General features: G+C 62.2%; 2 protein-coding genes across 3 annotated transcripts; both read right to left on the minus strand.

The window, feature by feature from the left end:
• Positions 1-2,075: 2,075 nt before the first annotated feature.
• Positions 2,076-3,903, minus strand: LOC101940813 (protein NKG7-like). Its single transcript, XM_005314136.4, has 4 exons — positions 3,729-3,903; positions 3,156-3,302; positions 2,832-2,966; positions 2,076-2,318 (listed from the first exon to the last, which is right to left on the minus strand). The coding sequence occupies exons 1-4, from the start codon at positions 3,901-3,903 to the stop codon at positions 2,284-2,286; spliced, it is 492 nt and encodes a 163-aa protein (XP_005314193.3). The 3' UTR covers positions 2,076-2,283.
• Positions 3,904-10,558: 6,655 nt separating this feature from the next.
• On the minus strand, positions 10,559-17,935 carry LOC112061232 (myelin-associated glycoprotein-like). 2 transcript variants are annotated; one of them, XR_010594061.1, is made up of 7 exons: positions 17,798-17,935; positions 15,985-16,117; positions 15,445-15,825; positions 14,618-14,911; positions 13,163-13,435; positions 12,423-12,720; positions 10,559-10,659 (listed from the first exon to the last, which is right to left on the minus strand). XR_010594061.1 is itself a non-coding variant. In XM_065574132.1 (6 exons), exons 2-6 carry the CDS (start codon positions 16,055-16,057, stop codon positions 12,563-12,565), a joined length of 1,179 nt encoding a protein of 392 aa, XP_065430204.1. In that variant the 5' UTR covers positions 16,058-16,117; positions 17,798-17,935; the 3' UTR covers positions 12,219-12,562. The 2 variants fall into 2 exon arrangements, 1 of the variants encoding a protein (XP_065430204.1); XM_065574132.1 differs by lacking the exon at positions 10,559-10,659 and having other exon boundaries at positions 12,219-12,720.
• Between the last annotated feature and the right edge of the window lie 432 nt (positions 17,936-18,367).

The raw sequence follows: 18,367 nt of genomic DNA on the forward strand, positions 1-18,367 counted from the left end.
ATGGGTGCAGGAACAGATGGATGGGGTGGGGGAGGTAGGGTGGGGTGGGGATGGGGAGGGACAAAGATGAAGTAGGGTGACCAGACATCCCAATAAAATCAGGACCGTCCGGATATTTAGGTGTTTGTCCCGTGTCCCGACTGATGTTTGGTTGGGACGCAATTTGTCCTGATATTTCGCGGGTACTCTGTTTTGGGGGGGGGGTGCTCCCCCGGCAACACCCCCCGCCCCCCAGTGTGTCCCGATATTTTCTTCCTCTCATCTGGTCACCCTAAGATGAAGGGGCGGGGGCGGGGGGGCCTTACCCAGACATCAGCCTCTCTGTGTCGCCAACTGCCATGGAACCTTCCCCCCCCCAGCCTGGGGAACCCCCAGCCCAGGCCCCACTGACAGCTCCCCGATGGCTGGGGATGTGCGGGGGGGGTGAAGGGGTGGCTGGGCCTGCGGATGGGGCGAGGCGTGGCGGTGTTTGGGATTGGGGGGGTGTCAGGGCTGATTCCCCACCTGGCACTTCGAGTGCAGAAGTGGGGGCCGCAAGGATTCTAACAATTCACACAGGCCACTCCAGGCTTGTATTAAACTCCCCAGGTCACTGCTTCTCTCTGGCCTTGGCTGGGTAAACGCTGCCACCACCCAAATGCAAAAAAACAAAACCCCTTGGACCCAGGAAGGGGCCCTTGGGAATTCCTCCCCGTGGGTGCCCTCAACCCTTTCACCCCCCTCCGGGGAAGAGTTGAGACAGAAAACAAAGGAAATCGGCTGTTGCCACCAGCTAATCAAACAACATTCACAAACCTCCTAGGACACAACAATCCAAATCCTGCTCTTCAAAAAGGTACATTTTATTAATAAAAAAGAAAAGAAGAAAATACATCTGGGGACTCGGGCTCTGGCTGGATTTTAAAAGAGCAGCTACAAGGATTAAGCGCCAAGAATAGTTTCTTGAGGTCCGGCTTAAAGGTGACAAGCAAACCGGGGAGAGCACCGAGGAGTCCACCAGCCATAACGAAGTCAAAGGGACAAACCTAAGCGCGTCTTCCGAGACATTCCCGGATCGGCTCACCTGGCCGGGCTTTCCAGGAGCAGTTTCTAGGATTTTTTCATACCTGGCTCTGCCCTGGCCACCCCTCCCCGGAGAACAACAGACAGACAAAGGGGGCGGCTTTGTCCAATTTTAAAAACTTCTCGCTGTCCCATTGGCTCTCTCGGCCAGGCGCCCACTCCCTTTTCTTTACCTGGGGGCCTTTTAACCCTTTACAGGTGGAGCAATTCGAGAACAGCCACCAAGAGGGATTTTACAGCTCCTGGCTGGCTGGGTGTCTATAAAAGGGAGCTACCCCCCCACCCCATTTATCACAGGGTGTCTGGGGATGGACGGACGGATGGACAGGGCAGCTGGCCGCGTTCCCCAGACAGTCAGGGCTGCGCTGGGGACTCTGGTTAATTTAACCTTCTCAATCCCAGCCCCCCACCCCGTCCTGCACGTACCACAGGGCTGAGGGGATCCCCTCCCCCGGTCTCTGCGGCAGGTCCCCCCTCGAAGGGTTAATGCCGCTCCAACCAGGCTGCAGCTTCATGGCTACCCTTGCCCCCGAGGGTGCCTCTTGTATCTGCACTGGAGGTGGGGTCCCACCCGCCCCCACCCAGCCGTGCCCTCCTGGGTCAGACCCCTGCTCCCCGCTTCTCTGCTCCCCCGGGGGTCTCCCATCCAAGCACCAGCCAGTTCCACCCATGCTTAGCAAAGAGCCAATGCGAGGATGGAACCCAGGAATCCTGACTCCCCCAGCTCTAACCACTAGACCCCACTCCACTCCCAGAATCAGGGAGAGAACCCAGGAGTCCTGATTCCCTCCAGCCCCCTCCCCCAGCTCTAACCCACTAGATCCCACTCCCCTCCCAAAGCCGGGGATAGAACCCAGGAGTCCTGGCTCCCTCCCCCAGCTCTAACCCACTAGACCCCACTCCCCTCCCAGAGCCGGGGAGAGAACCCAGGAGTCCTGGCCGTCTTTGATACACATCCGTCTCCGAGGGGGAATAAGTCAGCAGACAGGAGGCTCTGAAAACAGGCCCTTTAATCTCCATGGAAGAAGTGGGTTTGGCAGCAGCTGTGGGGAAAGGAAGGGAACACAAAGGGGAACTTGCGGGGGGGATCACGGGTCTGTGGGATCCCAGGGTAACACACACACACACTGCCCCCTGCGCAGGGCTGTTGGGGGAATCAGTCCCCAGATACCGCAGGCTCCATCGGCCCCTACGGGGGCAGTGCAGGCCCCACACTCGGCTCTAGGGGGCTCTCAGGGTGCGAAGCGTCACCACACCTGGGGGAGAGAAGAGAAATGGGCTCAGAGCAGCAATGGGACCAATGGGAGCATCATCTACTGATACGCAGCACCCCACCCCAGAGGTGGCTGCATCTCAGCACCGGGAGAGGGGTCCCTGTATAACCAGCCGCCACGCCCCACCCCAGAGGTGACTGCATCTCAGCACCGGGCGAGGGGTCCCTGTATAACCAGCCGCCACGCCCCACCCCAGAGGTGGCTGCATCTCAGCGCCGGGCAAGGGGTCCCTGTATAACCAGCCCCCGCACCCCACCCCAGAGGTGGCTGCATCTCAGCGCCGGACGAGGGGTCTCTGTATAACCAGCCCCCACACCCCACCCCAGAGCTGGCTGCATCTCAGCGCCGGGCGAGGGGTCTCTGTATAACCAGCCCCCTCATCCCACCCCAGAGCTGGCTGCATCTCAGCTCTGGGCGAGGGGTCCCTGTATAACCAGCCCCCGCACCCCACCCCAGAGGCAGCTGCCTTTTGACACTCCGCTATGTTGCACTCACCAGTGATGAGGAAGAGGGGGAAGGAGGCCCAACCGAGGCCGAAGGACCAGCCGAAGGTGACTTGGCCCGGCGGGACATTCACGGCCCCAGTGAACTCCCCTGTGTACACGGTCAGCGCGATCATGGCACACAGCCCTGGGGCAAAGGGAACAGCACAGACACCCCTCAGTGCGGCCCACGCTTAGTCCCAGCCCCTGTCCAGTCCTACCACCAGGGGGAGCTGCCAGAGCCTAGGGCAGGATCCCTGGATGGGGGGCTCCCCGGGGGGAGCACGGTTTGGGAGGTGGGGGTAGCCGGAGGGAGGAGGCCCCGAGGGGGCAGTACCTGCACTGAAGCTGCCCACGGCAGAGACCAGGGTCAGGGACACGGAGCTGAGGTGGGAGCGGAAGAACGAAGCGAGGAGAGCGAAGAAGGAGAGAAACCCGTTGATCAGGGCCAGGAACAGGAAAGCCCTGGTGGCCTCAATGTAACCTGAAGAGCCAAGAGAGACCAGAGGCTAAATGGAGAATAACCCTGCAGCAAACTAAAATAGAACCCAGGAGTCCAGGCTCCCAAACCCTCCCCCTCCCACTCTAACCACTCGAGCCCACTCCCCTCCCAGAGCCAGAACCCAGGAGTCCAGGCTCCCAAACCCCCCCCCCGCTCTAACCACTAGACCCCACTCCCCTCCCAGAGCTAGAACCCAGGAGTCCTGGCTCCCAATCCCCCTGCTTTAACCACTAGACCCCACTCCCCTCCCAGAGCCAGAACCCAGGAGTCCTGGCTCCCAATCCCCCTGCTCTAACCCATAGCCCCCACTCCTCTCCCAGAGCCAGGGACAGAACCCAGGAGTCCTGGCCCCCGTCAAGGGAGTGGCTGCAGCAGTGGGGTTTCCTGGCGGAGCCGGGCTGCCCCCACCTGGCACTGAAGCAAACGTCCAACACCCTGAATTCACGCAGACTTTCCACAGCCCCGAATAGGACGTGACGAGGCGGCTGGTGGCCACCAGCCAGTGGTCGGAGCCCAGGGCGGCCAGGAGCAGTAGGAGGCTGAGCAGGGCCAGGATGGTGCTGGGGATCCGGAGAGACGCCATAGCGGGGGGAGCTCGTGCCCCCAAAAACCAGGATCCGGGGTACACCTGGGGGGGGGGCGGGGAATGAGTCAGAGGCAATCCCGGCCCAGAGCAGCAGGGCTCAGCCAGAGCCCTGGGCCCTGGGCCCCAGGCCCCAGGCAGCTCCCAAGCTAGGTGTGGGGAGGGCTGGAGGGATGGGGGGAGGAGGGATGGAGGGGTGGGGGAGGTGGGGTGAGGAGGGATGAAGGGGGAAGGGTGGGTGTGGGGATGGAGGGGTGGGGGGATGGGGAGGTGGGGTGAGGACGGATGAAGGGTGAGGGGTGGGTGGGGGGATGGATAGGAGGGATGGAGGGGTGAGGGATGTGGGGTGAGGATGGATGAAGGGGGGTGGGGATGGAGGGGTGGGGGAGATGGGGAGGAGGGATGGAGGGGTGCGGGAGATGGGGTGACGATGGATGAAGGGGGGTGGGGATGGAGGGGTAGGGGGATGGGGAGGAGGGATGGAGGGGTGGGGGAGATGGGGAGGAGGGATGGAGGTGGAAGGGTGGGTGTGGGGATGGAGGGGTGGGGGGATGGGAAGGTGGGGGTGAGGACGGATGAAGGGTGAGGGGTGGGTGGGGGGATGGATAGGAGGGATGGAGGGGTGAGGGATGTGGGGTGAGGATGGATGAAGGGGGGTGGGGATGGAGGGGTGGGGGAGATGGGGAGGAGGGATGGAGGGGTGGGGGAGATGGGGTGAGGATGGATGAAGGGGGGTGGGGATGGAGGGGTGGGGGAGATGGGGAGGAGGGATGGAGGGGTGGGGGAGATGGGGTGAGGATGGATGAAGGGGGGTGGGGATGGAGGGGTAGGGGGATGGGGAGGAGGGATGGAGGGGTGAGGGATGTGGGGTGAGGATGGATGAAGGGGGGTGGGGATGGAGGGGTAGGGGGATGGGGAGGAGGGATGGAGGGGTGAGGGATGTGGGGTGAGGATGGATGAAGGGGGGTGGGGATGGAGGGGTAGGGGGATGGGGAGGAGGGATGGAGGGGTGAGGGATGTGGGGTGAGGATGGATGAAGGGGGGTGGGGATGGAGGGGTAGGGGGATGGGGAGGAGGGATGGAGGGGTGGGGGAGGTGGGGTGAGGAGGGATGAAGGGGGAAGGGTGGGTGTGGGGATGGAGGGGTGGGGGGATGGGGAGGTGGGGTGAGGACGGATGAAGGGTGAGGGGTGGGTGGGGGGATGGATAGGAGGGATGGAGGGGTGAGGGATGTGGGGTGAGGATGGATGAAGGGGGGTGGGGATGGAGGGGTGGGGGAGATGGGGAGGAGGGATGGAGGGGTGAGGGATGTGGGGTGAGGATGGATGAAGGGGGGTGGGGATGGAGGGGTAGGGGGATGGGGAGGAGGGATGGAGGGGTGGGGGAGATGGGGAGGAGGGATGGAGGGGGGTGGGGATGGAGGGGTAGGGGGATGGGGAGGAGGGATGGAGGGGTTGTGGAGGTGGGGTGAGGACGGATGAAGGGGGAGGGGTGGGTGGGAGAGGAGGGATGGGGGTGGGGTGGGACAAAGACGAAGGGACGGTGGGGGCGGGGGGGCCTTACCCAGACACCAGCCTCTCTGCGTCACCAACTGCCATGGAACCTTCCGCCCCCCCAGCCTGGGTAACCCCAGCCCAGCCCCCACCGGCAGCTCCCGGGACAGGTGGAGGGGGGTGGGGGTGGAGGGAGTGTGGGGAGAACATAAGAAAGGCCGTACCGGGTCAGACCAAAGGTCCATCCAGCCCAGTGTCCTGTCTGCCGACAGTGGCCAGTGCCAGGTGCCCCAGATGGAATGAACCTAACATGCAATGATCAAGTGATCTCTCTCCTGCCGTCCATCTCCACCCTCTGACAGACAGAGGCTAGGGACACCATTCCTTACCCAGCCTGGCTAATAGCCATTAATGGACTTAATCACCATGAATTTATCCAGTTCTCTTTTAAACGCTGTTATGGCGGGTGGGGGGGAATGGCTGAGTGTGTAGGGGGTGAATGGTGGGATGAGGGGTTTGTCTGGGGAGGGATGGATGGAGGGGTGTGTAGGGGGTTCGAGGGAGGGAGGGATTGGTTCAGTGGAGGGAGGGATGGAGGGAGATGGAGGGGGATGGAGGGAGGGATGGGTGGATGGATGGAGGGTTGGATGGATTGGATGGAGGAGTGTGTAAGGGAGGGATGGAAGGATGGATTGGTTGGAGGGATGGATAGATTGGATGGAGGAGTGGATGGAGGGTTGTGTAAGGGATGGATGGATGGATGGATGGATGGATGGATGGAGGAGTGTGTAAGGGAGGGATGGAAGGATGGATTGGTTGGAGGGATGGATAGATTGGATGGAGGAGTGGATGGAGGGTTGTGTAAGGGAGGGATGTATTGGTTGGTTGGATGGATGGATGGATGGATGGATGGATGGATGGATGGATGGATGGAGGGGTGTGTCAGGGAGATATGGAGAGATGGATTGGATGGAGGGAGGGATGGATGGATGGATGGGTGGATGGAGGGGTGGGTAGAGCGAGGGATGGGGCCTGTGTCCGGGGCTGGAGGGACAGCAGGACAGTGGCCCAGGGTGGTAGAGTAGCCGAGGAGGACGCCAGAGCGGGGGTCAGGCCGCAGCAGAGGGCTGCCCCCAGGGCTAACCATACCAAGGCCGGGCCTACGCCACCCTCCAGACAGCCACCCCCGGAAAAGGCTCGGACATCACGGGGCAGGACCAGCCCTCCAGCCATCGCTTGTCCCTCAGCCTCTGGCCCAGCCCGGGGGATGATGGCTCATCTCCACGGTGGGTGGGGGGTGGATTTACGAAGGGGTGCGGCCCAGAGCAGGGGTGGGGAGGGACCATTAGCACAGGCTTCTCCCCCAGGCCCAGGCAGCTCCCCCCCCACCTGCTGTCTGCTCCGCCCCCTCCCTCAAAGGGTTAACCCCGTCCCAGGGCCCAGACAGCGCCTCTTGTTCTGGGGTGGCGCCATGTGAGCACCCAGGGGAGGAGCAGGAAAGTCCCATTACATCCCCCCCACATCTCTACCCAATGGGTCCGCCCAATTGCTAGGTCCAATTCTACAGCCTATGCTCCCCCATTCCCCGCCCCCGTGAGCCAGCCAGTCCCCCACCCTGGGGCCGGATCAGAGCCAGTGCCCCCAACAGGGGAAAGGCCACATGTCCCATTCCCCAGCCCCTCATGAGATTTGCTTGTAACTATAATCACCCTGCAGCAGTGAGTTCCCTGGGTTAACACTGATATGACCCCCGCCCCCCCGAGATAAGCCCACTAATCCCCTGGGACAGGCAGTCCTGCAGGCCAACCCCACTAATAGCAAGATGCAGGGAGTCCCACGGATTAACCTCACTACTTCCCAGGGGCAGGGAGGAATGCAGGTTAACCCTATTAGTACCCAGTAACAGGTTAACGCTGTTAATAGCCAGTGTCGGGAGTTCCAGGGGTTAACCCTGCTAACACCCAGTGGCAGGCAGTACTGCAGGCTGACCTCGCTAATACCCAGTGGCAGGGAGTCCCACAGGTTAGCCCACTAATACCCAGTGGCAAGGAGTCCCGCAGGTTAACCTCAGTATTCTAATATAATCAAAACAGCGTGGACGCACTGAAAGTACAAAAATAGAGACGTATATTTTGAAAATCTTACAGTAAAACCCACCACTGGTTTGGGGCAACGCAGCCGGGGTGGATCTCAGAGTTAGAAACGACCAGTGGGGTGAAATATCGCCTTTCAAAGCTCTATAACTGTGATTTGCAGGGGTTAAGTAATATCCAGTGGCCGGGAGTCCCAGGGGTTAACACTATTACACCCAGTAGTAAAATTGCACCCGGTGGCAGATGTGATCGGTTCCTCCACAATCTACAGGGTTTCAAGCCCTCCCCCTTTCACCCTGCCCTTATGGGGTCGTTGAACCTTTCAAGACCCTGAAATATTCCCCTTTTAGCCCTTAGGAAATCGGAGAAGGTAGAAAAATCCTCTCTTCTTAACCTTGCACGATCCTACATGCATCTCACTCCGCTCCAGCCCCCGGGGGTTAATGGGATCTGGCACAGGGACCAGCTGATACTAGGGGTGTCACCCCATTGGGTGTCTAGTGTTATGTCATCAAGGGATACCAAATCTGATTGGGCATCTCTGGGGGGCAGGGGTGTGACCAACTGGGACTGTTCTTAATGTTTCCTCTGAATACTGTGTGGGTGCCTCAGTTTCCCCCATGCATTTCTTAAGTCTCTAGGGGGTGAGATTGTTGCAGAGCAAGGGGCCAGTGTGCATAAATGGCCGACACTCTGTCTCCTGGCAACTAATGGCCGGGGCCCTTCCCCCCTGCAAGGAGATAGCTATAGGTGTTGGAGAACAAAGGAATCAGGTGACCTCCTGGCCCGGGAAAGGAACAAAGCAGAGGAGGAGGGGCCGGAGGGGGAGTCAGTTTGGAGCTGGCTGCGGAAATGGAGGGGAGCCCAGATGGGGCTCTGGCCTCCCTGGGGCCCCACAATATGGACCGGACTGAGGGGGTCCTGTTATCTGTACCTGCAAGACCTGTCTTGGACGGGGTTCCTGTCATCTAAATAAACCTTCTGTTTTACTGGCTGGCTGAGAGTCATGGTGAATTGCAGGAAGCCGGGGGTGCAGGGCCTTGTCTCCCCCACACGCCGTGACAAGGGGACATGGTTATGTGGACATCAGTGTATGCCCAGGGAAGCTGGCATGCGGCCTGGGGCTGGTGGGCGCGTCGGGTCTTTTACAGGTACATGTGGGAACTAAACCATCCCTGGCAGGGGCAGGTGGCTATAGACAGGTATGGGTGGTTTGGTTAGTTTTCCAGCGATCCCAGTTTTGGCACCAGTTCACACTAGCTAAATCCCACTACTGACACCAGTTTTCCCCTCTCTTTATCACACTGCTAGCATCATGTTGCTCCCAGTGACTCAACTTATTACCTCAGTCCCTGACATGGTCTAGGCGTATCCCACTTCCCCCACCATGTCGTCACCAGCCGTCCCACCGCTCACCCCCATGGCTCTAGCTATTATTATTCCTAGCTATACAAGCACTGGTTTAAATAGAAGAGATATTTAGAAGCATTTCCGGCCCGTCCGCTCCCGCTCTAGGGTTAGACATTGGAGTAGATCTGCTCAGACAGCAAATGCGGCTGCCAAGTGCCAACGTTCCCATAATGTCCGGCTCCTTCTGCTGCTAAATTCTCATAGTCTTCCACTCGCTCCATGGCCTCGTAGTCGTCAATGCCCAGCTCCTGAGGATGCAAAGAGGAAGGATTGACTCACCCAGAGGTTGCTGAGATGCAGCCACCGCTGGGGCGGGGCAGATGGGGAACAGCCGCACACAACGCTGCATAGGGACGGCTCACTCAGGGCCGAGATGCAGCCGGGGGCAGGAAACAAAGACTAATGTATCTATGGCGACAGAATGGATTTTAGGGAGGCAAATGTAATTAACTATCTGGGAATCTGGCCAGGACGCCGGGGTCCACATCCTGTCCCCCTCGGTCTGACAAACAGAGGAGACGTCTGGTTACTCGGCACTCAGGTGCTCTGACCAATGCTAATAACTGCAGCACGGCGCCCCCTAGTGCCGCCCTGGGGCACCGGGGCCAACCCTGACTGCCAGGGGAGAGCCTCCACCCTGCAGGTCTCTCATCCAGGGAGCAACCAGGCCCCTCCCAGCTTAGCCCAGGACGATGGTAGGGGGATCATGTGGCCCTGGCCTTTCCCACCTCTCCCCCCGCCTTTGCCTTGCTGTATAGGTTGAACTGCTCGTCCTTCTTCGCCTTGCTCGCCTTCCCCCCCTTGAGGGACGGCCTCTGCTCCCCGTTGCCTTCATTGTCATAGATCGAGGGACCCTCTTCTTCGTCTTTCCTGCAGGAGAGAACAGGCTTTAGCTTGGTTCCCGCAGCCCTGGAGCTGCCGACGAGCCCACCCTGCAGTAGCCCATCCCAGGGGTTAACAGTGGCAGGGGGTCCTGTGGGTTAAGCCTTCTAATATTTAGTGACTGGCATTCCTCTGGGTTAACGCTGATAATATCTAGTGGCAGGGAGTTCCACAGGTTAACTCTGCAACTCTCCAGTGGCAAGGGAGCCCTGTGGGTTAACCGTGCTAATCCCCAGTGACAGGGAGTCCCACGAGCTAACCCTGCAAATATCCAGTTGCAGGGAGTTCCGCAGGTTAACCCTGCAACTATCCAATGGCAAGGAAGCCCTGTGGATTAACCGTGCTAATCCCCAGTTGCAGGGAGTTCCACAGGTTAACCCTGCAAATATCCAGTGGCAAGGAAGCCCTGTGGGTTAACCGTGCTAATCCCCCAGTTGCAGGGAGTCCCACGGGCTAACCCTGCAAATATCTAGTTGCAGGGAGTCCCACGGGTTAATTATTTCTTACAGGCGCCTCATACCACAGGAGACCAGCCAGGTTCTGTCCAATCCTGCTTACTTGCCTGCTTTTCACAGGTGTCTCCCTATGTCCTAATGAATCCACCCCCTCATTCCTTCTGGTCCAGTTCTCTGGGTCTCTCTATATCTGACCTCCACCCATGCCCCTTCCTCTTCTGTGCCTGCTGCCATGCCCCCTGGTGTTGAGTGGGGCCTGCTGCCCATGCAGCTCCTTTGTGGCTAAGCCATCAGACCTCCAACCCCATGGCCTGGTGCCCTCACCTGGCTCTGGCTACCTTGTAGACCACGATCGCCAGCACCGAGAGGAGCAGAACGCCACCAATGACTCCGCTGGAGACCATGAGCAGCAAATTATCGTCCCCTGCAGAGACAGATAGACACAGTTGGTGGCAAAGGTGGGATTAATGGTGTCAAGCAGTGCATAAAGGGGGAGCAGCATCTATATGTGGGTAATTACAGTAACAGCATGACCATGCATGGGTGGGAGGCTGCTATCGTCCCCTCACCTGAGCTAAATTAGACAGGCAGCTTGAACTCATGGTGGGTATATATAAGCAAATATGGGAAGGGTGCACTACTTACTCAGCGGTTCCTAGGTTACTCGGGCCCTGGGGTAAATTAGAGGGGTGGCTTATATTTGGGTGTGAGTATATATGGTAACCCCATACCCATGCTCAGGCTATATTAAATAAATGGCAGATTTATACTGTGTAAAAGAGTAATTATGGTAATACCAGACATGAGTGTGTATGTGAGTAATTACAGCAGCCGGCCACCGTATGCCCAGCCCCCTGAGCTACCCAGACATGCGGCAGATACCCAGGTCAGGGTGTATACATGAGTAATTAAGGTAACAGGGAGCCCCAAGCCCAGCCCCCGAAAGCTACCCCAGACATGCGGTTGGGGTTGCCATCTGTCTAATGACACAAACCCAAACACCCTTGCCCTGCCCCCTGCCCCGCCCCTGCCTGAGGCCCCACCCCTGCCCTGCCCCTTCTCCCAGGCCCCACCCCGCTCACTCCATCCCCCACTCCCTCCGTCGCTCGCTCTCCCCCACCCTCACTCACTTTCAGTGGGCTGGGGCAGGGGATTGGGGTGTGGGAGAGGATGAGGGGTGCAGGCTCTGGGAGGGAGTTTGGGTGCAGGAGGGGACTCAGGGCTGGGGCAGGAGTTGGGGTGTGGGAGAGGGTGAGGGGTGCGAGTTCTGGGAGGGAGTTTGGTTGCAGGAGGGGGATTCTGATCTGAGGCAGGGGTTGGGGTGCAGGAGGGGGTGTGGGGTGCAGGCTCTGGAAAGGAGTTTGAGTGCAGGAGGGGGCTCAGGGCTGGGGAAGAGGCTGGGTGCAGGAGGAGATGAGGGGTGTGGGCTCCAGCCGGGAGGCGCTTACCTTGGGTGGCTCCCAGATGCACAGCGGGGCTAAGGCAGGCTCCCTGCTTGCCCCGGCCCTGCACTGCTCCCGGAAGCGGCCGGCACGTCCCTGCTGTGCTCCACGCACTGCCTGTGCCCACAAGCGCTGCCCCCGCAGCTCCCATTGGCCGCAGTTCCAGGCCAATGGGAGCTGTGGAGTCGGTGCTCGGGGAGGGGGCAGTGCACGGAGATGCACCCCTGCCAGGGGCCGCAGGGATGTGTGGGCCGTTTCCAGGAGCAGTGCCTTAGCCCTGCTGCGCCGCCGGACTTTTAGCCCCTAAAATCTCCCGGTTTGGCTGCAGTAGCCTCCAGGAGATGGAGTCCGATTCCGAGAGACTCCCGGCCAAACCGGGACGGTTGGCATGACAGGACTCCCGCTCATTTCCCACCCACGTGCGGAATGAATTTTGTTACGTGCCCCAGTATGGAGGTGACGTGTGACACGACCCTGTGACACATCACCTCCATATTGGGGCATGCAACAAAATTAATGTGGTGGGGGTGGGGCTGAGGAGTGTGGAGGGTGGGAGGGGCTCAGGACTGGGGCAGAGGGTTGGGGTGCAGGGGGTGAGGGCTCTGGATGCGGGTGCAGGCCGCGCAGATTAGGGGGAACTCCGGTTGGCAACCCTACATGCGGCCGATACCCCGGTCGGGGCATGTACATGAGCTGTTACGGTACCAGGGCACCCCATGCCCAGTCCCCCACCGGTCCCCGGTACCTGCGGGCACAAAGGGCAGTGTGGCCTGGCTCTGTCCATGGGCGTTGGTGGCAGCGCAGGACACGTTGGCCAGGGCCCGGGTCGGGCCCCGCAGCTCCCCACTCACGGCCGGGCCCCGCGCCCCCGAGGTCGCTCGCAGCTCAGGGCCCTCGAAGTCCCCCGGGAGGGTGCGGTTGGGCAGGCGCCACTCGAGGCGGGGGTGGTGGGTTCCCCTCGGCCGTGCAGTGACACGTGGCCGTTCCTCCGGGCCCGCTGCCCCACACCGTGCAGTTCCCCTGTGGCAGCAGCTCCGGGGGGTCTGCAATGGGACACAGGACATGTGGGGCACTGAGCCCAGATCCCCCAGCCGCCCCTGAACCAGCCAGCGCCCCGCCTGGGGGCCAGCGCCCCCTAGAGGGGAATGGCCTTGTGCCCCCTTCCCTGCCACCCAAGCCTTGGGGTTGATCGGGGCCAGCACCCTCCAAAGGGGAAAAGCCCCATGCCCCATTTCCAGCCACCCTGAGCCAGCCCCCCAAACTGGGGCTGGATCAGGGCCTGCACCCCCTAGAGAGGAAAGGCCCCGTAGCTCCTTCTACACCCCCCTGAGCCAGACAGTCCCCTGTCCCAGGACAGGATCGGGTCTAGCGCCCCCTAGAGGGGAAAGGCCCTGTGTCTCATTCCCCACCCCCCTGAGCCCACCCCTGCCCTGTGGCCGGATCGGGGCCAGCGCCCCTACAGGGCAGGATCCCCCGCCCCCTCACACTCCACATCGAGGTTTGCGGCGGGCGAGTCCTCCCCCAGGCCGATCTCGTTCTCGGCGGCGCAGCGGTACGGCCCCGAGAGGCGCCCCACAGCCAGCACCGTCACCTCGGGGCCCCGGCCCAGCCCCCGCAGCAGGGCCCGGCGCGGCCCCTGGAACCAGCGGTAGGTGGTGGCCGGTGGGTGGCTCTGGCTGGTGCAGCGCAGGGTGACGTTGTCGCCTTCCTTCAGCCGGGCCGGCCCCACCACGGCCACAGCTGTGCCCCGCGGGCGATCTGGGGGGGAGGGGCACATTAGGGGGAACCTGCCCCCACCAGCCACCCTGAGACCCCAGAGCTGCTCCAGCCTCCGGCCTTCCCCAGAACATCATCTGTGCCACCCCCTCCCTCTCTGGGGCCAGCCCCCACCACGAGGGGAAAGCCCCCCACCCCGCCCTCTGCAGAGCGGCGCCCCCAGTAACCCCCTGCCCTGCCCCTGCCCCACAGCGACCCCTCCTGACCCTCTGCCCCGCCCCCTGCCCCACAGCACCCCCTGCTGACCCCACCCACCCTGCCCCCTACAGCACAGCACCCCCTACTGACCCTCTGCCCCACCTCGTCCTGCACAGTGCCCCCTGCTGACCCCCTGCCCTGCCCCCTGCCCCACAGCACCCCCTCCTGACCCTCCGCCCCTCTCCCTGCCCCACAGCACCCCCTCCTGACTCCCCGCCCCTCCCCCTGTCCCACAGCACCCCCTGCTGACCTTCTGCCCACCCTCTGCAGCACGGCGCCCCCTCCTGCCCTGCCCCTGCACCACAGCGACCCCTACTGACCCCACCCACCCCGCCCCCTACAGCACAGCACCCCCTATTGACCCTCTGACCCGCCCCGTCCCCCACAGCGCCCCCTGCTGACCTTCCACCCACCCTCTGCAGCATGGCGCCCCCTCCTGCCCTGCCCCTGCACCACAGCGACTCCTACTGACCCCACCCACCCACCCTCTACAGCACAGCACCCCCTATTGACCCTCCGACCCACCCCATCCCCCACAGCGCCCCCTGCTGACCCCCTGCCCTGACCCCCGCACCATGGTGTCCTCTTCTGTCCCTTGCCCTGCCCCCTGTACCACAGCACCTTCTCCTAACTCTCCGCCCCTCCCCATGTCCCACAGCGCCCCCTGCTGACCTTCCACCCCGCCCGCTGGAGCACTGCGCCCCCTAGTGCCAGGCTGGGACATCGGGGCCAGCCCTGCCTGCCATGGGAGAGCCCCCACCCTGCCCCCTGCAGCACAGCGCCCCCTAGTGCCACCCTGGGGCATTGGGACCAGCCCTGCCTGCCATGGGAGAGCCCCCACCCCGCCCCCTGCAGCACAGCGCCCCCTAGTGCCACCCTGGGGCATTGGGACCAGCCCTGCCTGCCATGGGAGAGCCCCCACCCCGCCCCCTGCAGCACAGCGCCCCCTACCGCCCTCTCACTCACACTTGACCTGCAGGTACAGCCCGTTGCGAGCCTGCTGCTGGTTGGGGAAGGTGGCCGTGCACTGCAGGTACCGCCCGTGGTCCTTGTACGAGGGGGTGTAGCTCAGCTCCGACTCCGCCCGCCAGCCGCCCCCTGCCAGCCGCTCGTGGCTGGTCGCGGCTTTGCCCCCCCCGGGGCTCCAGCCCAGGCTGGGAGGGGCCGAGGGGCAGGTGTGGCGGATGGAGCAGGTGATGGTGGTTCGGTCGCCCTCGATCAGCACCCCGGGGTCGCTCAGCATCAGCGGGTCTGGAGTGTCTGGGGGAGACAGACGGGGAGGGTGTCACAGACTGCGGCGAGTGATTGGCCTCTGATTCAGCCACCTCTGGGGTGGGTCACAGGGGCTGCTTATACAGGGGCTCCTCGCCCGGCGCCAAGATGCAGCCGCCTCTGGGGTGGGGCAGCTGTTTATACAAGGACCCCTCCCCAGTGCTGAGATGCAGCCGCCTCTGGGGTGGGGTGCAGGGATTGTGTTCTCCCCCTGGCTCTGGGAGGGGAGTGGGGTCTAATGGTTAGAGCAGGGAGTGTTGCTGCGGTCTGTGCTTTTAATGGCCGGTAACAGAGGAAGCAGTTTTGGGGGAAGGGCTGGGGGAGGAAGTGGGGTTCCTGGGGGGCTGTGCAGGGAGCTCTGTGTTTTTCCTTGATGTGGTGTCTGCATATGGGGTTGGGCGGCTGTTTATACAGGCATCCTGCAATGCGACCGCCTCTGGGGCGGAACCCTCTGCTCCCAGTCTCCCTTTGGCTGTATCCCTGGGGCTGCCCTGTGCGAGGTGGGGGGGGTCTCCAGTTACCTGCCACCTCCACCCGGACTGTGACGTCGTAGAAGCGATGCCTGACAGAGTCGGGGTTGATCCAGACGTAGTAGCTCATGGCGTCCTCGCTCCGCACGGGGTTTATGCTCAGGGTGCAGTTCTTCATCTCCAGATCCCCCAGCAGCTGCGTCCGGGCCTGGTACTCGGCCAGCACGCTGGCCGTGCCCTTGCTGTTATAGATCTCGGGGTAGCCCCTGCTCCGGTACTGGTACCAGACCACGTTGAATGGACCGCCCAGGGACTCGCGGGAGCCGGGGTAGGTGAACGAACAGGGGATGACCACACAGGAACCCTTCAGAGCCCGGATGGTCCCAGGGAGCGAGGATGTCCAGGACCCAGAGACATGGCTGTAACACAACGCTGGAAAGACAGAATGTAGCGCTGAGGTGCAGCCACCTCTGGGGCGGGGCAGCTGGGGAACAGCCACACATAACGCCACACAGGTATGGCTCACCTGGGGCCGAGATGCAGCCACCTCTGGGGCGGGGCAGCTGGGGAACAGGGATGGCAGAGACTTACCTTCCAGCAGGGCCAGCAGGAGGTGCTGCCACGTGAGACTCACAGCGTGTCCGGCCTGGGGGGATCCGGCCATGTCGGGTGGATTGAATTAGGACCCCAGGTGTCCGTCCCCTCCCCCTCTCTGCTGTGACCCCTGGGGGTGGAGAGAGAGCCGTGGGTTATAAGTGGAACTGCTCTAGCCTGGATTGGAGCCAGTGCCTCCCCCATAATGGGAAAGGCCCCATGCCCCATTCTCCGCCCCTGAGCCAGCCAGTCCCTGTCCTGGGGCCAGATCGGGGGCCCCGTATCTCATTCGCCCCAGGGACTCGCTCCCCCTTTGCAGTCTCTCCGCCCAGGGCCGTCGCAGCCCAAAGCCCTTTGGCTTCCTTACGAAAACCCACAGCTTGTGTTGCTGGAGCCAATCCTGGCGGTGAAACTGGGGCGGGGGTCACCTGTCCCTCACCCGTCCCAGCTCCTCCCCTAGGAGAGACCCCGCCCCCACCCCAGGGAGCTGCTCACTCCCTTCCATCCCCCCTTCTACAGCAGGGAAACTGAGGCAGCAACAGAGCTCAAAAGAGAGCCAGGACTCCTGGGTTCTCTCCATGGCTCTGGGAGGGGAGTGGGGTCTAGTGGCTAGAGCAGGGGGGGCTGGCAGCCAGGACTCCTGGGTTCTCTCCCTGGCTCTGGGAGACAAGTGGGCTCTGAGGTCAGGGTGGGGGGAGGGGAGCCAGCAGCAGCCGGGCGCGGGCAGAGCAGACACACACGGATGCGCATGACCCAGCGCAGTCCCCCCCAGCTGCTGGCCGCTTGCCCAGGCCCGGCTCGGGGGAGCTCCCGGCCTCTGCACGGACCCAGGCCTCCCTCCCCCATGCCCCCATCTCCCTCCACCATCTCCCCATCCACTTACACCCCCTCCCCCTCCCATTTATCCCCACCCACTCCCTCTCCCACCCCCAGCCACCCCATCTCAATCCACCATCTCCTTCCCCCACCCATCTATCCCCACTCATTCCCTCTCCCACCCCATCTCCCTACACCTTCTCCCTCCCCCACCCATCTATCCCCACCCTCTCCCTCTCCAACCCCCAGCCACCCCATCTACCCATCTCCCTCCCCCACCCATCTATCCCCACCCACTCCCTCTCCCACCCCCAGCCACCCCATCTCCCTATCCTCCCCCACACAACCTATCTATTCCTCCGTCCCCCATACACCCCTCTATCTATCCATCCCAATACACCCCCACAGGTATCCCCACACATCCCATCTATCCATCCCCATCCATCCCTCTGTCTATCCATCCATCCATCCACACCTCTAATTATCTACCACTATCTATCCCCGCCTGTCTAGTTACCCGTTACCGCCCCCCCCTCCCCCCCCCCCCCCCGCTCTGGGCTCCCACACTTCTCTCAGGGCCCAGTCACAAGCTCCTGGTCAGTTTCACTTTCCTGTACCTATTTCTGGTCAGTTTCACTCTCCCGCCCTTGGCCTCCCCTTACCCCCTCTGGGCCCGCCCCCCCCCCGCCCCCCCCCAGGCTTGGGGTGTCTGATGCTGCGAAGGGGAGTGATGGCGGGGGGCTCAGTCCTTCAGGGTCTCAGCCAAAGAAAACCTGGGGAGGGGGAGCCAGGACTCCTGGGTTCTTGCCCTGGCTCTGGGCGAGGGAAGTGGGGTCCAGGGATTAGTGCAGGGAGGCTGGGAGCCAGGACTCCTGGGTTCTACCCCTGGCTCTGGGACCGGGGGAGGGGGTTCTGTCCAACACACCCCACCCTTCCTTCCATTTCTCCCCTCTTCACCCCCAACTTGCTGCGCTGGGAATTCCCGGGAGCTCACCAGGCAGGGCCGGCGTCCGGCCGGATCCCAGCGCCCCCAAAGCTGGCCCAAGCCTGGCTCTCGCTGGCTTCCTCTTGCCCTCGTTTTCTCTCCGTCCTCTCTGCGCTCCGGCCAACTATAAATAATTGCTTCACTGTCGCCCTGGGGCCCGGCTGAATCTGTGAGCTGCAGCTCCCGCCTCCCCCCCCCCCCCCCGCTTCCCCACAAGTCCCATGTCTGCCCTGGCACATGCCGTGGAGGGGCATTGGGGGGGGACACCTAGGGGCTCCCACCCCCTACACACCCCCATCTTTGAGCCGGCATTGCTGGAATAAAGCAGGAGAGAGACAGAGTGTGAGTGTGTGTCCATGTTTGCGTCCCCTTCCCTGCCGCAGCAGGCCAGGCAGAGCGTGTGTGTGTCTGAGACACGCTGCGGGTGTGGTTGTGACACGGGGCAGGTGTGACACTGCCGGGGGTTTCACACAAGGAGATAGTCACAGGGCAAAGGCCTCCACTTGGAATGGTCTCGCGGCACCGATAAGGCGACAGATTAACACACACGCTGCTCCACAGACACACACACACGCAAAT

This window comes from Chrysemys picta, chromosome 20 (assembly GCF_011386835.1).
Source record: "Chrysemys picta bellii isolate R12L10 chromosome 20, ASM1138683v2, whole genome shotgun sequence".
NCBI lineage: Eukaryota > Metazoa > Chordata > Testudines > Emydidae > Chrysemys > Chrysemys picta.

Excerpts from the sequence above, each read along its gene's own strand:
- LOC112061232 (XM_065574132.1), bottom strand. The coding sequence starts at position 16,057 with ATGGCCGGATCCCCCCAGGCCGGACACGCTGTGAGTCTCACGTGGCAG. Across the intron at positions 14,912-15,444 it reads AGTCCGGGTGGAGGTGGCAG|ACACTCCAGACCCGCTGATG; the intron begins GTAACTGGAGAC and ends TGTCTCCCCCAG. Across the intron at positions 12,721-13,162 it reads CGCAAACCTCGATGTGGAGT|ACCCCCCGGAGCTGCTGCCA; the intron begins GTGAGGGGGCGG and ends GTCCCATTGCAG.
- LOC101940813 (XM_005314136.4), bottom strand. The coding sequence starts at position 3,903 with ATGGCGTCTCTCCGGATCCCCAGCACCATCCTGGCCCTGCTCAGCCTC. Across the intron at positions 3,303-3,728 it reads GACGTTTGCTTCAGTGCCAG|GTTACATTGAGGCCACCAGG; the intron begins GTGGGGGCAGCC and ends TTGGCTCTTCAG. Across the intron at positions 2,319-2,831 it reads CCCCCTCTTCCTCATCACTG|GTGTGGTGACGCTTCGCACC; the intron begins GTGAGTGCAACA and ends TCTCTCCCCCAG.